Raw genomic sequence first — 18,728 nt, forward strand, 5'->3', positions numbered from 1 at the left:
ATGATTCTATTCTTCTGAAGCCCTCCCTCCCCCCTCTTTCTTCTTTTTCTTCCTTTGTATTTGTATTTAACTTAGTTTCTTTTATCTTTTGCACCATAAAAGATATTTGATATTAATATTTGTATATTTTATTTTATTCTATTGGGGTGGAGGGGGAGGAAGCACTGGCCACTCCTTTCAGCCGCTCAGCCAGTCCCCTGCTGGCCCTTTTGATGAGTCACAAAGGGCAAGGATCTAGCACACCTTTAGAAGATCTCACAATTCCAGTGATCTTGTCACATTGGAAAGTATCCATTAGCACTGGACAAGCAGATGCCCAAGGTACATTCAGGGGATCTGTATCAACTATTGCTGTTAGTTATAGTGCCAGAAGAAGATCTTTGATCTGACTCTTGCACAGAAATAAAACTTATTTAACACAAGTAATAATAAGGCTTTACTTGTAGGACTTAGTTTTAAATGTTTACATTACAAAAGAGAGATTGGTTTCTGTCTCACAAACTGCCTCACTCTGGTCCCAGTGTGAGCCTTTAAACCTCCTTTACTAAAAAGTGGCTTTCCAACTAAAAATAAAATCAAAATATTGTTTCTCCCTCTTCCTCTTGCCGCATACCAGCCAACACTCAATGACCAACCACCACACGTGGTCTATGTGTGTCTGTGTGATGCAAGCAGCTTCATCTGTATATATATACGCTAGCTAAGGCATACAACTTCTCTCACCACTGCCTTGTGATTTAACTCGTGATCCAGACATAAAACAAGGTAGCCTGCCACAGTCTTGAGTGGACAAACACCAGCCATTTGGGCAAATACTGCCTAAATTCTTGAATAAAATTCAACTCAAATATAGCATTTAATGTAACATTAAACATAATTTCAGCAATAGGGTCCTAGTCAGAACAGATCTGAGTGATTCTGTCAGTGAAGCGCTAAGCAAATTGTTCACCATGGGCCATCGTTTAGTCTAAATTCTCCTCACGTGGGCCAGAGTTTAAAATGCCCCTGACCACGCGAAACATTAATTCATTTCATTCATTTATTAGACATTAGTCACTTCTCATCCAAAGGTCTCCAAGTGACTTACATCAAAATATATACCAAAAAAACCCCATATATTACAGCCATACCTCAGGTTACAGACGCTTAGGGTTGTGTGTTTTTGGGTTGTGCACGGCGCCGAACCAGTAAGTACCGGAACGGGATACTTCCAGGTTTTGGTGCTTGCGCATGCGCAGAAGAGACAAATCGCAACCCACACATGCGCAGATGCAGCGCTGCGGGTTGCGAACGTGCCTCCCGCATGGATCAAATTTGCAACCCGGGCATCCACTGTACCATAGGCAGAAAAGTGGGGAAAATAATATAATACATTAACATTTCATATAATATCATTTATATAAAAAACTCTAATACTAAACAAAGCTATACTCAGATTCCCTGCTTAACAAATAAACAAAATAACTAAAACCTCATCTTCCCCTTGTCCAAAAATCATTCACATTAAACAATTTTATTTTTCTCCTTTAACCGCTCCACCCCACCCCAAAGTCTGGTGTCAATTCGAGCCGTCTGTCAGGAATGCTTTGATGGTGTTTCCTGCTTGGCAGGGGGTTGGACTGGATAGCCCTTGTGGTCTCTTCCAACTCTATGTTTCTTATAAATCAGTGGTGGGTGGGTCCAGTGTCCTTCAGGGATGACTCCTCGTTCCTGACGCAATGGAGGCAGAGAAGAAAGATTTTTCTTGCCTGCACTGCCACAGAATAGATCTTCAAAGTGGATCTATCAGATGTTAGGTCAGCCTCATTCCGAGTTTTCCACCAAATGTTGCTCTTATCACCATCTCACTTTATTGACATCATGATCTACAGAAATAAACCACAGCAGGTCAGCCCATATTGGCACATACCATTGCACAACTTCCTTGTTTTTAATTCCTCTGGTTTCCACTTTTTAAAGGAAATGTAACTCTAAATATTTCACCTCTTGGCCTGCATAATTAAACACCCTGCTTCATCTCTCTTACCAATTGGAACAACGTCCCTCACAAACACAATGAATTCTATTAAATCATTTGATAAACACCTCTGTTTTCAGATTGATTAAAAATAAAAATACTGGTGTCAGGGACATGCCCAGCAGAGAGGAATCTCCAGAGGAGGAGGAATTGGCTGCACCTGAGACTCCAAGAAGTAGGAGGCGGCGCAAGCGATTAGAGCAGAGGCAGGCCAGAAGGAGGCAGGAGAGGACGTGGCATATCTCTGTCTTTGAGAGGGGTCAGAAGCCAGTTGTGTCAACTGACTCCGACGGCAAAGGATGCAAGCCTGTTATTGAGAAATAAACCTCAGCTACTTAAGCTGCCAGCGTTCTGTGTCTTGTGTGGGAGAAGCGCTAAACCTGACAACTGGTGAAGAACATTAATCAAAATATAGAAATCATAAAAGAATCATCTATCATTGTTTGTTAAGCCAGATGCAAAGAGGATATTTACCACCACTGTCGAATTTGCAAATATGACAGCAGAAAATATGATATAGATTTAGGAAGAGAATCTTTCCAGGTGTGATTTGCATCTGAGCAAAATCAACAACTGAAAATAGCTTGCTCCTCTCCCTGCAAATTGTTCTGGTCTCGAAAGAAGGCAGAGGTATTCAGCTCTCCTCTGCTCATATAAAAGGCAGCATAAGCAGCAGACTGTGCTAATATTCCCCATTACCGTCAGAAAACACTTTTATTTCGGGGTCAGAAAGATGTCCACCTTCTTTGAATTGTTCGGCTTCATTCTTCTGGTTTTTGAAACTCTTGTAGGAATGGTGGGAAATGGTTTTATTGCTATCATTAACTTCATTGACTGGTTTAGCAGCAGAAAACTATCCCCAGCCGACATGATCCTGAGTTGTCTTGGCTTGTCCAGATTTGCATTTCATGCAATTGGGATACAGACTGCAATTCTTCTCCTCTTTTTCATGGATACTTATCAGAGGAGGAACGTAAATATTGCTTACAGTGTCTTGTGGCTATTTATTGATACTGCTAACCTTTGGTTTGCTGCTTTGCTCAGTATTTTGTACTGTGTAAAGATTGCCAACCTCTCCCAGCCTCTCTTCCTCAAAATGAAGCGGAGATTCCCTGGGCTGGTGCCTTGGCTGCTTCTGGGGACAGTCGTCTTCTCTGCAATCACCGCGACCATCAAGGCAATAATGAGAAGTAGACTCATGTCTGAATGCAATACAATTGAATCACTTCTAAGCAATAACACTGACTCAGGAATTAAGACATCTGACTTTTGTAAGTATTCCATCCTTCTATATGTTGTTCCAGAGCTTTTTCCCTTCATTATGTTTTCCTCCTCATCCATTTTATTGCTAACTTCTCTGTGGAGGCACAAAAATCTTTTACAAAACAGTGCAAGGGATGTCAGCACAGAAGTTCACCTGAATGCCATCAAAGCTCTGGCTTCTTTCTCCATTCTCTACATATCTAGCTTTTTTGTGCAAATATTGGCAATATTCTTCACTCGGATGGGCATGAATGTCATTGGGATAGAAGTTTTGTTTATTAATTTGGTTGCTGCATATTCCTCTGGCCATGCCATTATCCTGATCTTCATTAATCCCAAACTGAAACAGGAATCAGTCAAGATGCTACATCAACTAAAATGCTGAATGAAGCTACTATCCTAAAGGTTACCAATTTTGCCTCCTCTTTTGCAAGAACAATATTGTCTGCCTGTGGATGTGCAGGTTCAGACATGTGCTGAGGACACAGCTTAGCAGAGGTTCTGCTGCACAAGACTGCCAAGCCCTTGAAGACATAGAATCCTGGAATCATAGAACTGTTGTGTTTGAAGTCACCCAAAGCGACATCAAGTCCAACCTGTTGCAGTGCAGGTATCCTGCCCACAGCTGTCTCTGTGTGGGTTCGAACTACCAAGCTTCTGGTTAATAGCCAGATGCACTCACCCATTGCTCTCTTGACCCATTGTGTCATTTTGCACGGTATGCCCTTGAAGTTAGGTTGGTAGTTTTAAGGAAATTCTTTATTAAAAAATGAAGATTTAAAATAATGTTATAAATGGGGGGGGGCTCATAATCTCTATATTCAGTGAAGGGTCTGTCTTCATGGATTACTGGACTAAGCAAGGAATAACACCAGTTAACTTTCTCATGGGGCCACCCTTGTGATGGTGGGACATTGAAGAAACAATGCTGCTTATGGTCAGCCATTAGCCCCTCAAGGAAAGGTGTCAACCAGACAGAAGGCTCTGCCAGGCACAGAAGGAGGTTGCCAGGGTAACCACAGGAAGAGGGGGTGCCGGGTTACAAGAGAGTTTTGGAGAGCAGGAATTTCTGGGAAGAAGAATCAGGAGGTGGGGAGAACTCTAGGTAGAGACTAAAAGGCAGCTGCCATGTTGGCTGGCTGGAGGAGGCTGTTACAGGGAGACATGTGATGTGCTGCTTTTGATGCCTCTGAATCCAGTGTTGGAAAGGACAAGGCCGTCTTGAGATGTTATTGCTATGAACTCCACCTCCATTGAAGACTTCAGGTGTAAACATGTGTGAATAAACAATATTTCTAAGACACTGCTGACTCCCCTGTGTTGTTCCCCCACCCCCAAGAAAACACAAACTCTGGTTAAGTGCCAACACCCCTGAAATCTCTTGCTACAGCTCAGCAAAGATTGGGGTGGCAAATAACAATGAAATAAAGGGAATAAATAGCAAAACGAGGTGGAGAACCAATGCCTGCTTTAACATTTTAGTTGTTTAATAATATTTTAGTCACTTTCCTATTTTTTTAATTATTTAGATGGTTTTGAATGGGTGTATTCCTTGTATATTTTTATATATGTGTATATCTTGTATATCTTATATATCTTTGTATAACTTATGATATCAATTTAATAATACAATCTTTCCAGGTGTGATTTGCATCTGAACACAATAAACAATTGAAAATAGCTTGCTCCTCTCTTGATAAGTTTTTCTGTTCTGGGCAGAAGGTAGAAGTATTGTGCTGTACACTGGTCATATAAATAAAGGGCAGCATCTGCGGCATCTTGTAATTATCCAAATAATTAGAACAACTTCCCTCACAAACACGGTAAACGTACTAAATCAGAAAGACTAAAGAAGATTTTACAGGATTTTATTCATCATGAGCAATGTGGATTTCTGCCTAAAAGAGAGTTAAGAGATAATATTAGAAATGTGTTAAATATGTTGGAGTACCTGGATTGCCACAGTGAGAAGCAAAGTGTGTTAATCTTTTCGGATGCAGAAAAAGCCTTTGACAATGTGAACTGGATGTTTTGGATTAGAGATTTGCAAGAAATGAATTTTACAGATAAGTTTATTAAATGGGAAATTTTTAAAAAAGAAACATAAATTACAAGCCTTTGCGGGTGATTTGATGCTAGTTCTGGAAAAGCCCTTTGTCAGTGGCTTGCACTCTGATGTCACATTTTAATAACACTTTTTTAAAACATATAATTTTTATTTATATTTTTTTACAGATACAGAAAAGAACATAGTGTAATAACTGAAAATAAACATACATGCAACCATTGTTTTGTTTGTTATTGCATTATTATTATATCATGTTTGAAACTGTTTTTTCATGTGAAATAAACCATTTTGATGCCCTATGGTCTAGTTCATTAGCTTATTATATACCACCCCTTAAAGAAAAAAAGAACAGGAATTCTCCCCCCACCATAATATTAATAAACTACATTTTAGACTTCCTGTTAATTCCTAGTGTATATACTTATTTCTAAAAAATGAATGTACTCAATTCAGTAACCATTCTTATAAGTAATTGTCCAATACATTCTAACAAAGCTATGCATCCTTAATTTTGTTGTCCAACTCCTTATTTTAACATTAGAAACTACAAATGTAGATCTACCCAGATCTACCCAGTTTAGCAGAGGTTCTGCTGCACAAGACTGCCAAGCCATTGCAGACATAGAATCCTACAATTGTAGAGTTGGAAGTGACCCTGAGCGACATCAAGTCCAACCCATTGCAGTGCAGGAATCCTGCCCACAGCTGTCTCTGGGTGGGTTCAAACCACCATCCTCCTGGTTAACAGCCAGATGCACTCGCCCATTGCACCCATGGACCCACTGTGTCATTCTGCATTTGTTTACATACTAGGTTCTTGTACTGCGTACCCTTGAGCAGGGGCATCCTCTTAGTCCCCAAATTATGTGTGCCCAGTGGCACATGTGATGCAACGTGACATCATGGTTTCACGTTACAGCGTAATGCCACGGTGTCACATTACATCGTGTGCACCACAGCGGCACTGGAGACCCCTGGAAGTTGTGTCCAAGGTTTCTTCTGGGGGAAACCGGAAGCCACACAATCTCCGAGGTCCTGCAAGGCCTTGGGCGCAAATTTTGGACACAACATCCAGTTTCTCCCGGAAGTCGCATTGGAGGCTTCGTGAAGACTCGGACAATATCTCCAAGGCCCCACGTGGCCTCAGATATGGATTCCAAGGCCCTATGAGGCCACTAATTTGACCTTCAAGGCGTACAGAGCATCAGAAGTTGCATCAAAGGCCCCATGGTGTGGGTGCTGAGCACCAACCAAAAATACGTTGTGGGTGTCTGGACCCCCAGCACCCCCTTTGTTAGCCCTAGAGTGCCCCCCAGAAAAAGCACTGGTGTTTACTATGTTTGCCTAATGATGTATGTGGAAACTGAACAGCAATCACTCCAGCAGTTAATGTTCCACTTCAGTTCCATTTTTTGCTATCAGAGAGCCGTATTAACTTTCTCTAAATTATTTACACATTTTGAGGTGGCTGGTGCATGAATAATCAGAGCTGTAAAATTGTTGGTGTTTCTTAGTGTCTGTGACCCTTTCCTTAAATGGTCAATACACTTGTGGAATATATGCCTCAAAGAGAGCAAGCAACATTGAAATGAGAATGGAAAGAGTGGGCTGAAAGTGGGGAATCCAGCCTTTGTGTGTGGTGGATATTCAACTTGAACACCCTGGTTTTCTTCGGATGCGAAATATCATATTGGCATCTGGCTTAACAAAGAATGATATCATTCTTTGTTAAGCCAGATGCCAATATGATATTTAGCACCACTGTGGATTTTTCAAATGTCAGAAGAGATGATATTGAATTACTAAGAATGCTTCCAGGTGTGATTTGCATCTGAACAGAACCAACAAATGGAAATAGCTCCCTCCACTCTCCACAGCTTCCTGATCTACACAGAAGGTTTCTACATTGCTCAAATAAATAAAGGGCAGCATCAGTAACAGACGGTGCAAATACAACACATTACAGCGGGGGAAAACACTCTTATTTTGTACTTACAAAGATGTCCACCTTACTTGAATTGTTCAACTTTGTCCTTCTCGTTATTGTGACCTTCACAGGAATGGTGGGAAATGGATTTATTGCTATTGTTAACTTCATTGACTGGTTTAGAAGCCGAAAACTATCCCCAGCCGACATGATCCTGAGTTGTCTTAGCTTGTTCAGATTTGCATTTCTTGCCATTGTGATACAGACTGCAATTCTTCTCCTGTTTTTCAAGGACGCTTTGCAGAAGAGGAACGTATTTATTGCATTTGATGCCTCATGGCTGTTTGTTAATACTGCTGACCTTTGGTTTGCCACTTGGCTCAGTGTTTTGTACTGCGTAAAAATCACAAACTTCTCCCACCCTCTCTTCGTCCAAATGAAGCGGAGATTCCCTGGCCTGATTCCTTGGCTGCTTCTGGGGACAGTGGTCTTCTCTGCAATTGTCAGCACCGTCACAACAGGCAGTACTGCCATATCTAAATGTAGATTATTTGAATGGCATGTAAGCAATAACAGTAATTCGGGAAATGTAATGCCTGACTTCTGTAAGTATCTCAAACATCTTTATATTGTTCCAGATTTCTTTTCCGTTGCGGTATTTTTGTCCTCATCTATCTTAGTGCTAACTTCTCTGTGGAGACACAAAAATCTTCTACAAAGCACTGCAAGGGATGTCAGCACAGAAGTTCACTTGAATGCCATCAAAGCTCTGGCTTCTTTCTCCATTCTCTATGTATCCAGTTTTTGTGTGGAGTTTTTGGACATAGTCCTGTCCTGGATGGACACTAAAGATGATTGGGTAACAATAATTTTGTTTAATTTGATTGCTGCATATTCCTCTGGTCATGCCGTTATCTTGATCTTCGTGAATCCTAAACTGAAACAGGAATCAATCAAGATGCTACATCAACTACAATGCTGAATGAAGACACCATCATCAAGGCTACCAGGACCTTATGGAAATGGCATCCTCATTTGGAAGAACAATACTGCCTGTCTCTCTGTTGGTGTGCACATGTGCACATATACACTGAGGACAGTCTACCAGATATTTTCCTGCACAAGACTGGCAAGCCATTGGATGGAAGTTTGCACAGGAGAACTTCCTGCTGTGTATGCCCTCCAAGTCTGCATTTTATGATACCATATTTACTCTGTTTGCTTAATGATTCACTGTTATGTCAAAACTGAACACCAGTTATTCTGTCAAAGGAATTTCCAGATTGTAACCTTGCCTGTAAAATGGCCCGTCACAGGGAGGTTGACAAACAGAGCCTCTCCAGGTAAGGGTCTAGCCACATCGGCAGGCATTGCTTGGGTCTGCACCAGGGGAATAAATAGTGCATCTGGCACGGCCCCTGCACCCAGTTGACAGAGGTGCTGAGTTCCTCCTGACATCGGGGGCCTCTGGCGTGTGTGTGACATCACGTGTGTCAGGAGGAGACCATGAGGCGCGATGAGGCTCAACACCACTCTGGGGAGGCCTGGGCCCTCAAGATTGGGGGGAGGGCTTCACCCTGTCCCCACATCTTTGGGGTATGTGCTGCAACAGAAAAAATGTGGCTTGAAATGCAGGGGGGGATAACCTTGCTGCATTTTAAGTCATGAATGTGTACGTAGCCCAACTCTTTGAAATGGGATGGGGCTGGGAGAGAAGAAGAAGAAGAAGAAGAAGAAGAAGAAGAAGAAGAAGAAGAAGAAGAAGAAGAAGAAGAAGAAGAGTTTGGATTTGATATCCCACTTTTCACTACCCGAAGGAGTCTCAAAGCGGCTAACATTCTCCTTTCCCTTCCTCCCCCACAACAAACACTCTGTGAGGTGAGTGGGGCTGAGAGACTTCAGAGAAGTGTGACAAGCCCAAGGTCACCCAGCAGCTGCGTGTGGAGGAGTGGAGACACGAACCCGGTTCCCCAGATTACGAGTCTACCACTACTCCACACTCTGTACAGAGAGTGTACAGAGAGCTGCTTTCTGAAAGGAGCTGATAGTGCTGGCCATCTCTCTGAAAGTCTGATTGGGGAGCCAAGAGCTATGAGACACGTTAGGGCATTTAATGCTAAGCTTTCACCTGTCTTCTGCCTCCATCTTTCTAAATAATAAAATACCAGCAAGCCCCGACTGACTTCATTACAAAGGTATCAAACCAGGAAAGCACTAGAACCTCTGAAACGAATCACTGCTTGGATACTTCATGTGTTTTTAACATTATATGTCTTAATAAAATAGCTATTGCAAAGTCACTTTGCTTTTCTCTCTTTCTACGCACACAGTATCCACACCGTATTCAGTATTTACCCAGACTGTATTCACACAGTGAATACTAGACCCCATGTTCATGCACAATAAAAGGTCGCAGTCTATCAATATGTCATCAGTTTTAAGGAGTTTTTTTAAATGAAGATTTAAAATAAAATGGAGGGAATAGCAAAGGGAGTCGGAAGGCCAATGCCTGTTTTAGTATTTTTTTTGTTATTTAATAGCATTTTAATCATTTTTGTTTTGAATGGGTATATTTCTTTGCATATCTTATATATCGTATACATGTTTGATGGACCACTGGTTGAAACACATTTAATTATATTCTGGTTTATTTCACTTTCCCAAATGAGTATTTAAAGGTTATGTTAGTTTCAGGGCCGTCTCGTCCATTTGGGCTGGTGGCGCGGCACACCAGGGCGCCGGGCGCCCCTGCGAGCCCACCAGCATACCGGGTGCCCCCTCCCCAACCCGATCCCACGGGCGGGTGGGTGGGCGGGCAGACGCTCGCGTGCCGGAGGCACAGCCCCGTCTTCAAGTGCAGTGAGCGGGGGGAGTAGCGCAGCCCTGCCAGCAGCCTCCCCCCCGTCCCCACGGGTGGCCGGGTGCTTGCACCTCTAGTGCCCTCCCCCGGATGCCCTGGACGCATGGGGGCGCCGGAAGGACCGAGCCCACCGGCATACCGGCCGCCCCCCTCCCCAACCCGCCCCCGCCCCCAAGGGCGGGCTGTCAGCAGGGCGCTTGCGCGCTGGCAGCTCAACCACTGCCGCCCATGCCGGTCCGGGCCGGCTGCGAGCCGGCTGCCCTCGCCTCCCATCCCAGGAGCACTGGAAGGGCGCACAGAGCTCCGCACCACTCCAGCGCCATGCCCCTCATCCCCTGCTTGCTCACCCCCCCTCCCGAGGGGCGGCAAGCGCGAGAGGGAGGCAGCAGAGAGGCAGTGCGCCGGAGGGATCACTGCGCCACGGCGGCCGATCTCCTTAAGACGGCCCTGGTTAGTTTGAATCTGTCTCTGGGTGGGCAGCCTCCCAGCTTTGCAAGGAAGTCACTTCAGTCCTCAGCCAGTAAGACATGGTGCAAATGCAAGAGAGTGATCAGTCAACAAAATGGAAAGAGGAGGCATATTGGGGAGTGGGCAAGGAAGAAGGGCTGAGATGAGTCCCCTCCCACCACCTTTGTACTTTCTCTCCATCCAAAGATACATTTTTTAAAAAAAACACCATAAAGAGAATGAACAGATAGTGAATATCAGAACTGGAGAGGGGTGGCCTGACAAAGAGGCTTGGACAACTGCGTTGTTTCCCTGAGACTGATATTCCCTATCCTTGGTCTAACCTAGCACCCTGAATGTACTACAATTCCCAGGGCAGGGGCATCACCTGTACGCTTCTGTAAAATCTCTCTATAAAGGCAGAAAACTTGGAGAAAGAATTCTGTTGGATTTACACTTCCTGATGCTTAATTCTTCCAATTCCTACTGTTCTAGGAAGTGTAATTATAAACACCCCCTCCTATTGGCATGCATAAATTAACATTTTTATTATCCAACTAGTTAATTTTTTAGTTATCAAACTAATTAGAACCAATCACAAATGCAACAAACTTATCATTTGATAAACAGCTATGTTTCTGGATGGATTGAAACTACTAATACTGGGGTGGGGATATTAATCAAAATAAACAAATCCTGAAAGAATCGCAAATCCCTGTTGGTTACACCAGATGCAAAGGTGATATTTAGCACCTCTGTAAAATTTGCAAATATGATGTCAGAACAGATATTATAGATTAAGCAATAGAGTGCTTCCAGGTGTGATTTGCATCGGAACAGAAATCAACAAATGAAAATAGCTCCCTCCACTCTACAAGTTTTTCTGTTCTAAGGAGAAGGCGTAAGTATTGTACTCTGCACTGCTCATATAAATAAAGTGTGTCGGTGGCAGAAGACGGTGCAAATATTACATATTACAGAGGATGAAACACTTTTATTTCATGCTCACAAAGTTGACCCATTTTGGTCATTAACATAATTAAAGAATGGGGTCCACGTAGTCAACCTGATACAGTGCAAAACAGTGCAAGATGAGCATACAGTCATCTCTGCTTTCAGATGGATTAAAAATAAAAATACTGGTGAACAAACAATAATCAAAATATAGAAATCATAAAAGAATCATCTATCATTGCTTATTAAACCAGATGCAAAGAGGATATTTAGCACCACTGCCGAATTTGAAAATATGACATTCTCTACGTATCTAGCTTTTTTGTGGAAATATTGACAACATTCTTCATTTGGATGGATATCGAAGGCATTGAGGTGAATATTTGGCTTTTTGATGTTACTGCTGCATATTCCTCTGGCCATGCCATTATCCTGATCTTCATTAATCCCAAACTGAAACAGGAATAATAATAATAATAATAATAATAATAATTATTATTATTATTATTATTATTATTATTATTTATTTGTACCCCGCCCATCTGGCTGGGTCTCCCCAGCCACTCTGGGCAGCTTCCATCAAATATTAAAATACATTTAAAATATCACAGTTTAAAAACTTCCCTAAACAGGGCTGCCTTCAGGTATTTTCTGAATGTCAGGTAGTTGTTTATTCCCTTGACTTCGGATGGGAGGGTGTTCCACAGGGCGGGCGCCACTACCGAGAAGGCCCTCTGCCTGGTTCCCTGTAGTTTTGCTTCTCGCAGTGAGGGAACCGACAGAAGACCCTCGGCGCTGGCGCTTCAGTGTCCAGGCTGAAGGATGGGGGTGGAGACGCTCCTTTGGGTATACAGGACCGAGGCTGTTTAGGGGTTTAAAAAGTGAGCACCAACACTTTGAATTTTGCTCGGAAACGTACTGGGAGCCAATGTAGATCCCTCAGGACCGGTGTTATGTGGTCCCAGCGGCCACTCCCAGTCACCAGTCTGGCTGCCGCGTTCTGGATTAATTGCAGTTTCCAGGTCACCTTCAAAGGTAGCCCCACATAGAGTGCATTGCAGTAATCCAAGTGAGAGATAACTAGAGCATGTACCACTCTGGTGAGACAGTCTGCGGGCAGGTAGGGTCTCAGCCTGCATACCAGATGGAGCTGGTAGACAGCCGCCCTGGACACAGAATTAACCTGTGCCTCCATGGACAGCTGTGAGTCCAAAATGACTCCCAGGCTGCGCACCTGGTCCTTCAGGGGCACAGTTACCCCATTCAGGACCAGGGAGTCCCCCACTCCCACCCGCCCCCTATCGCCCCAAAACAGTACTTCTCTCTTGTCAGGATTCAGCCTGAATCTGTTAGCCGCCATCCATCCTTCAAACACCTCCAGGCACTTACACAGGCCCTTCACTGCCTTCACTGGTTCTGATTTGAAAGAGAGGTAGAGCTGGGTATCATCCGCATACTCATGAACAACCAGCCCAAACCCCCTGATGATCTTGATGCTACAATAACTAAAATGCTGAATGAAGCCACTATCCTGATTTTGCCTCCTCTTTTGCAAAAACAATATTGTCTGCCTGTGGGTGTGCAGGTTCAGACATGTGCTGAGGACACAGCTTAGCAGAGGTTCTGCTGCATAAGACTGCCAAGCCCTTGCAGACATAGAATCCTGGAATCATAGAACTGTTGTGTTGGAAGTCACCCAAAGCGACATCAAGTCCAACCTGTTGCAGTGCAGGTATCCTGCCCACAGCTGTCTCTGTGTGGGTTCGAACTACCAAGCTTCTGGTTAATAGCCAGATGCACTCACCCATTGCTCCCTTGACCCATTGTGTCATTCTGCACGGTATGCCCTTGAAGTTAGGTTGGTAGTTTTAAGGAAATTCTTTTTTTAAAAAAATGAAGATTTAAAATAATGTTATAAATGGGGGGTGGGGGTGGGACCTCCTCATAATCTCTATATTCAGTGAAGGGTCAGTCTTCATGGATTACCGGACTAAGCAAGGAATAACACCAGCTAACTTTCTCATGGGGCCACCCTGGTGATGGTGGGACATTGAAGAAACAATGCTGCTGGTGGCATATACGGCACCGGGATGCAAAGATCCAGCCGGCGGCCCTGCCCCCGGTTGCCCAGAGTTGTCAACCTTTTTTGAGGGGGAACCCCAAGGCTGTTGACCCTTTTTTAAGGAAAGGTTCCTCAGAGTTGTCGGGCACCTGGGGGGTGGGCAACTAACACAAGCAGCAGAGGAGCCCAGCGCAACAAACCACCCCAAGGTGTCGGCTTCGGTGACAGAGCGAAGCTGGGCGCCTCGTGGTGTAAGCAGTGTGCGCTGGGCAGGCCTCTCCATGGCCCTATGCCAAGCCCAGGCGCGCAGGAGGGTGGAGCTGGCTGGCCGCCTCAGTGCCTCGCTGCCTCACTTGCCCCGAAACCCGCGCCGCAGAACCGCCCGCAGCAGAAGAGTCCACTGAGGCACACCCACCAACGGGCAGGCTCTTCCCCGGACTCAATTCTCGGGCCTCAGAATCTTGACCTGGCACCCCTGAGAGCCAGGCGACTAAATGCCCAGCACCCCTAGCACCTATGGGTAAGACAGCCCTGGCTGGTTGCTCTGGCTCCCCCTTCTCTTCTCCCAACACCTCCCAACTCTTCTGTTCACCTGTCTCTGAGCTGTGACCTTCCTCAAACTACTGCTGTGTTTCAATACTGCCTTCTCTTCTCTGGGAAGTTCAGAAGGAGTGGGGGCCATCTCCACCATTCCTCCTCAGTCTCGTCTTCCTCAGTCTAGTCCCTGACACCTACTATGGAGGAATGGCTGCTGAAATTCCTGGACTTGGCTGAGATGGCAAAGTTAAAATGTTTAGATAAAAATCATTATTGATATTGATTCAAGATTGGAAACGCTTTGTGGCCTTTTTGCATGAAAAAGAAAAGGAACTTATCACATCTGGGCTTGAACTTCAATACATAACATGAGGAGTGAAGAAAATACTGGTTTATAGAAAGTAGAATAGTTGGGTGTTACCGTGGAGTGTGGGAATACACTTCGTGGGTGCGCTTGCACCTACGGTTATTTATGTTTATTTCTTATTATTTATGTACTATTTGATTATACTTCCACGTTAATACCGAAAGTGAAAGGAGGATCCAGTGGGCGACTTGCCGCTGGGATCACTCCGCCGGGGCTTTTTTGGCTCCAAGTTTAAACTGTTTAGTGGTCAGTTAATCTGCTTCCCGCCCTTTTCAAGGGGAGCAACAGTGTTCTGATTGGTAAAAGTGTTGATGATGACGTTGTTTGTTCTTGTCAATAAAAGGCTGCGGCTCCCCGTGCTGGGCAGACAGATAGAGAGATAGATAGGTGGAAAGATAGAACTGAGATAGAACTTGGGGGGACTTGGAGTAGCATTGCGGAAGATCTTCGGTGGGATAATTGGGGATTATTGGGGTAGTATCGCGGAAGAATTACGGTGGGATTATTTGGGATTGTTTGGGATAATTGGGTATATTTGGGTAGAACTATTGCAGAACTAAAAGAAGAGTACAGGTGGAATGAACAAGCTCAGATAGAAGGTTGCGTGGCAAGGTATAGAGAGAAGAAACCGCCCGCACGAGTCAGCCAAAGCCACATTAAGAGAAACCATGGTCGTCTGTCTTTATTTCATTTTAGCTTAATTTTCGTCGTTTATTAGCTTATCATTTGGCCGCCGTTTTGGCCACCTTTACTTTAAATTCCTTGCTTTTGGGAACAACTTAAGAGGTCGCAAGTGCTTGCAGATTCTTTTACGAGGCACTCATTCATCCGAACAACTCATTCATCCTTCAGATTCAGCCTGGCGGACAAACTCCTTCACGGCGCGGTGTGAGCTGGGCTCCGGAATTACCGGCTGTCCCGTCCACAGGCTTGGCCAGTGCTCTGTGCAAGGGGGCACGTGAGGCGCTGGCGATAGATCCCCCCAGCAACTGGTATCCCACGCGCAGTTGGCTTTGCCCTGTGCGCGGGAGGCTCCAGCCAAAGAATCCCCGCAGTGGAGCGAATGTTTTCAATAATTTGTAAACTATAGCTGACAGAGGCTGGATCAACATTGATCTCCTAAACTTTATTAAATTGAACGTTCTATAAGGTTCAATGGCAGTTTCCCTTTGTCAGTGGTTTGCACTCTGGTGTCATATTTTAATAACACTTTTTAAAAACATATAATTTTTATTCATTTTTTTTACAGATACAGAAAAGAACATTGTGTAATAACAAAAAATAAACATACATACAACCATTGTTTTGTTTGTTATTGCATTATTATTATGTCATGTTTGAAACTGTTTTTTCATGCGAAATAGACCATTTTGATACCCTATTGTCTAGCTCATTAGCTTATTATATACCATCCCTTAAAGAAAAAAAGAACAGGAATTCTCCCCCCACCGTAAATAAATAAAAAGGGGGGGGGAGGTTTTCTCCCTTTTTCCAATATCTTAATAAACTATATTTTAGACTTCCTGTTAATTTCTAGTGTATATACTTATTTCTAAAAAATGAATGTACTCAATTCAGTAACCATTCTTATAAGTAATTGTCCAATACATTCTTTTTTTAAAAGAAAATTCATTAAATTTTAACAATAAAACACACACAAAATACAACAAAAAAACTACAAAAAATACAAAAATCTTAACAAACACTTATCTAACTATCCTTATCTTATTCCTAACATTATTTAGGGACCTCCTCACATCCTCTCTTCTGCGTTCATTTCTAATCTTCTTTAGTAACTTTATAACATTGTAAAATCTTCCTTTTCATCAAATCTTAATCTTTACAAATCATAATCATCATATACCTATAATCTTGTTCCTAATAAAATAAACATTACACAATTCTAACTTCTTATATCCTATCTTAACTTCTCATTACTGTAGCCTTAAATATCCTCTGATTCCAATTTCAACTTTCTATCTATTCACATCATTTCAAATAGTTTTTAAAATTTCTTCCAGTCCTCTTACACCGTTTTTTCCCTCTGGTCTTGAAATTTCGTGGTCAGCTCTTCCCCCCCCTTTAAATTGTCTTTCATCACCCCATACCTTTCCTGACCATTCTAATCCTTCCCTTTCTCCTTCCCATCCCCCACAGATCCCCCCCCAAAAGTCTTCTCTTTCCAGCTCCTACATCTTCTTTTGTTATTTTTATCTTGCCCAATTCTGGACTTGGCATTCTTATTTGTAAATTCTTCTTCTCCGGGTTGTATCTCTTTTCTTCTTTGTGGGCTACTGATCTGTAATAGCCATAAAGTTTTTTCTCTTTGTGCTCTGTTGCTTGTTGCATTTTTCCTTGTTGTTTTCCTTGAACTCTTGATCTCTCACTAAAAGAGCTCTCTAATCTTTCAACTTTCTGGACTCCAAGCCTCTCACTCTTAAAGAGCCCTTCTTGTTTTGCTGGTTGTTCATCCTTGCAGCCCTCCTCTCCTTCAGTAATTTTACACAGTTTTACAACCTTTTCATCAAGTAAATTCATAGTCATTTGCGTGTTATTTGCAAGAACAGTTCCAATATGGGCAAACTTTTCTGTAACCATCTGCTGAAGAGCATCACACTTCTGCTGAAGAGCTTCACACTTTGTTAACACCATCTGCTGGAAAGCTGTCATCGTTATGTCTCTCATCCTCTCGTCTTCAAGGACACCGTGGAGTTTGAAAAACAGGAAATGGTGGGGTCTTCAGTAACTTTCCTAATACGCATTACAGTCCAGCCAAATGTCCGCCATCCGCTAACTGACCCGAACTCCTTAATCCAGAGGGTTAGCGGTGTAAAGTAAACTTCCTGAACCTTTTGAGGGGAAAGTATGTTTTTGGGTGGATTGGAAATGTTGATACTGGTGGAAAAATATTAATCAAAATAAACAAATCGTAAAAGAATCAAAATCCTTGTATGTTAAACCAGATGCAAAGATGATATATAGCACCTCTGTAGAATTTGCAAATATATTACCATAAGAGATATTACACATTTAGCATTTGAGTCCTACCAGGTGTAATTTGCATCTGAACAGAATCAACAAATGAAAGTATCTCCCTCCTCTCTCCACAAGTTTTTCGGTTCTAGGGAGAAGGCAGGAGTATTGTGCTCTACACTGCTCCTATTAAAAAAAATTGTGGTGGTGGGAGAAGACGGTGCAGATATTGCACTTTACAGTGGAGGAAACACTTTCATTTCATGGTCAGAAAGATGCCTACCTTACTTCAATTGTTCGGCTTCATTCTTCTGGTTATTGAAACCCTCATAGGAATGATGGGATATGGATTTATTGCTATCATTAACTTCATTGACTGGCACAGAAGCAGAAAACTTTCCCCAGCTGACTTGATCCTGAGTTGTCTTAGCTTGTTCAGATTTGCATCTCATGCAGTTGTGATACTGAATGCAATTCTTCTCCTCTTTTTCATAGATACTTTTCAGATGAGGAACGTAAATATTGCTTACAATGCCTCATGGACATTTGTTAATACTGCTAACCTTTGGTTTGCCGCTTTGCTCAGTATTTTGTACTGTGTAAAAATCGCTAACTTCTCCCAGCCTCTCTTCGTCCAAATGAAGCGGAGATTCCCTGGGCTGGTGCCTTGGCTGCTTCTGGGGACAGTGGTCTTCTCTGCAATCACAGCGACCATCGAGACAACCATGGACAGTAGACTCTTGTCTGAATGCAAGGCAATTGAATCACTTCTAAGCAATAACACTGACTCAGGAATTAAGACATCTGGCTTTTGTAAGTATTCCATCCTTCTATATATTGTTCTAGAGTTCTTTCCCTTCATTACATTTTTCTCCTCATCCATTTTACTACTAACTTCCCTGTGGAGGCACAAAAATCTTTTACAAAACAGTGCAAGGGATGTCAGCACAGAAGTTCACCTGAATGCCATCAAAGCTCTGGCTTCTTTTTCCATTCTCTACGTTTCCAGCTTTTGTGTGGAAATATTGGCAACGTTCTTCGTTTTGATGGGCATGAAAGTCATTGGGATGCAATTATTGTTTATTAATGTGCTTGCTGCATATTCCTCTGGCCATGCCATCATCCTGATCTTAATTAATCCCAAACTGAAACAGGAATCAGTCAAGATGCTACATCAACTTAAATGCTGAATGAAGCCACTATCTTAAAGGCTACCAATTTTCCCTCCTCCTTTGCAAGAACAATATTGTCTG

The 18,728-nt window shown here is 43.0% G+C and overlaps 2 protein-coding genes across 2 annotated transcripts; both read left to right on the plus strand.

Moving 5' to 3' along the window:
* The first annotated feature begins 2,750 nt into the window (after positions 1–2,750).
* On the plus strand, positions 2,751–3,665 carry LOC117061144 (taste receptor type 2 member 8-like). The gene has a single exon (XM_033173828.1). The coding sequence runs from the start codon at positions 2,751–2,753 to the stop codon at positions 3,663–3,665; it is 915 nt and encodes a 304-aa protein (XP_033029719.1).
* A 10,449-nt stretch (positions 3,666–14,114) lies between these two features.
* Positions 14,115–18,665, plus strand: LOC117061145 (taste receptor type 2 member 8-like). Its single transcript, XM_033173829.1, has 3 exons — positions 14,115–14,118; positions 17,971–18,207; positions 18,322–18,665. Exons 1-3 carry the CDS (start codon positions 14,115–14,117, stop codon positions 18,663–18,665), a joined length of 585 nt encoding a protein of 194 aa, XP_033029720.1.
* The last annotated feature ends 63 nt before the right edge of the window (positions 18,666–18,728 follow it).

This window comes from Lacerta agilis, chromosome 16 (genome assembly GCF_009819535.1).
Source record: "Lacerta agilis isolate rLacAgi1 chromosome 16, rLacAgi1.pri, whole genome shotgun sequence".
NCBI classification, from domain to species: domain Eukaryota; kingdom Metazoa; phylum Chordata; class Lepidosauria; order Squamata; family Lacertidae; genus Lacerta; species Lacerta agilis.

Excerpts from the sequence above, each read along its gene's own strand:
- LOC117061144 (XM_033173828.1), top strand. The coding sequence starts at position 2,751 with ATGTCCACCTTCTTTGAATTGTTCGGCTTCATTCTTCTGGTTTTTGAA.
- LOC117061145 (XM_033173829.1), top strand. Across the intron at positions 18,208-18,321 it reads CATCGAGACAACCATGGACA|AGTTCTTTCCCTTCATTACA; the intron begins GTAGACTCTTGT and ends ATATTGTTCTAG.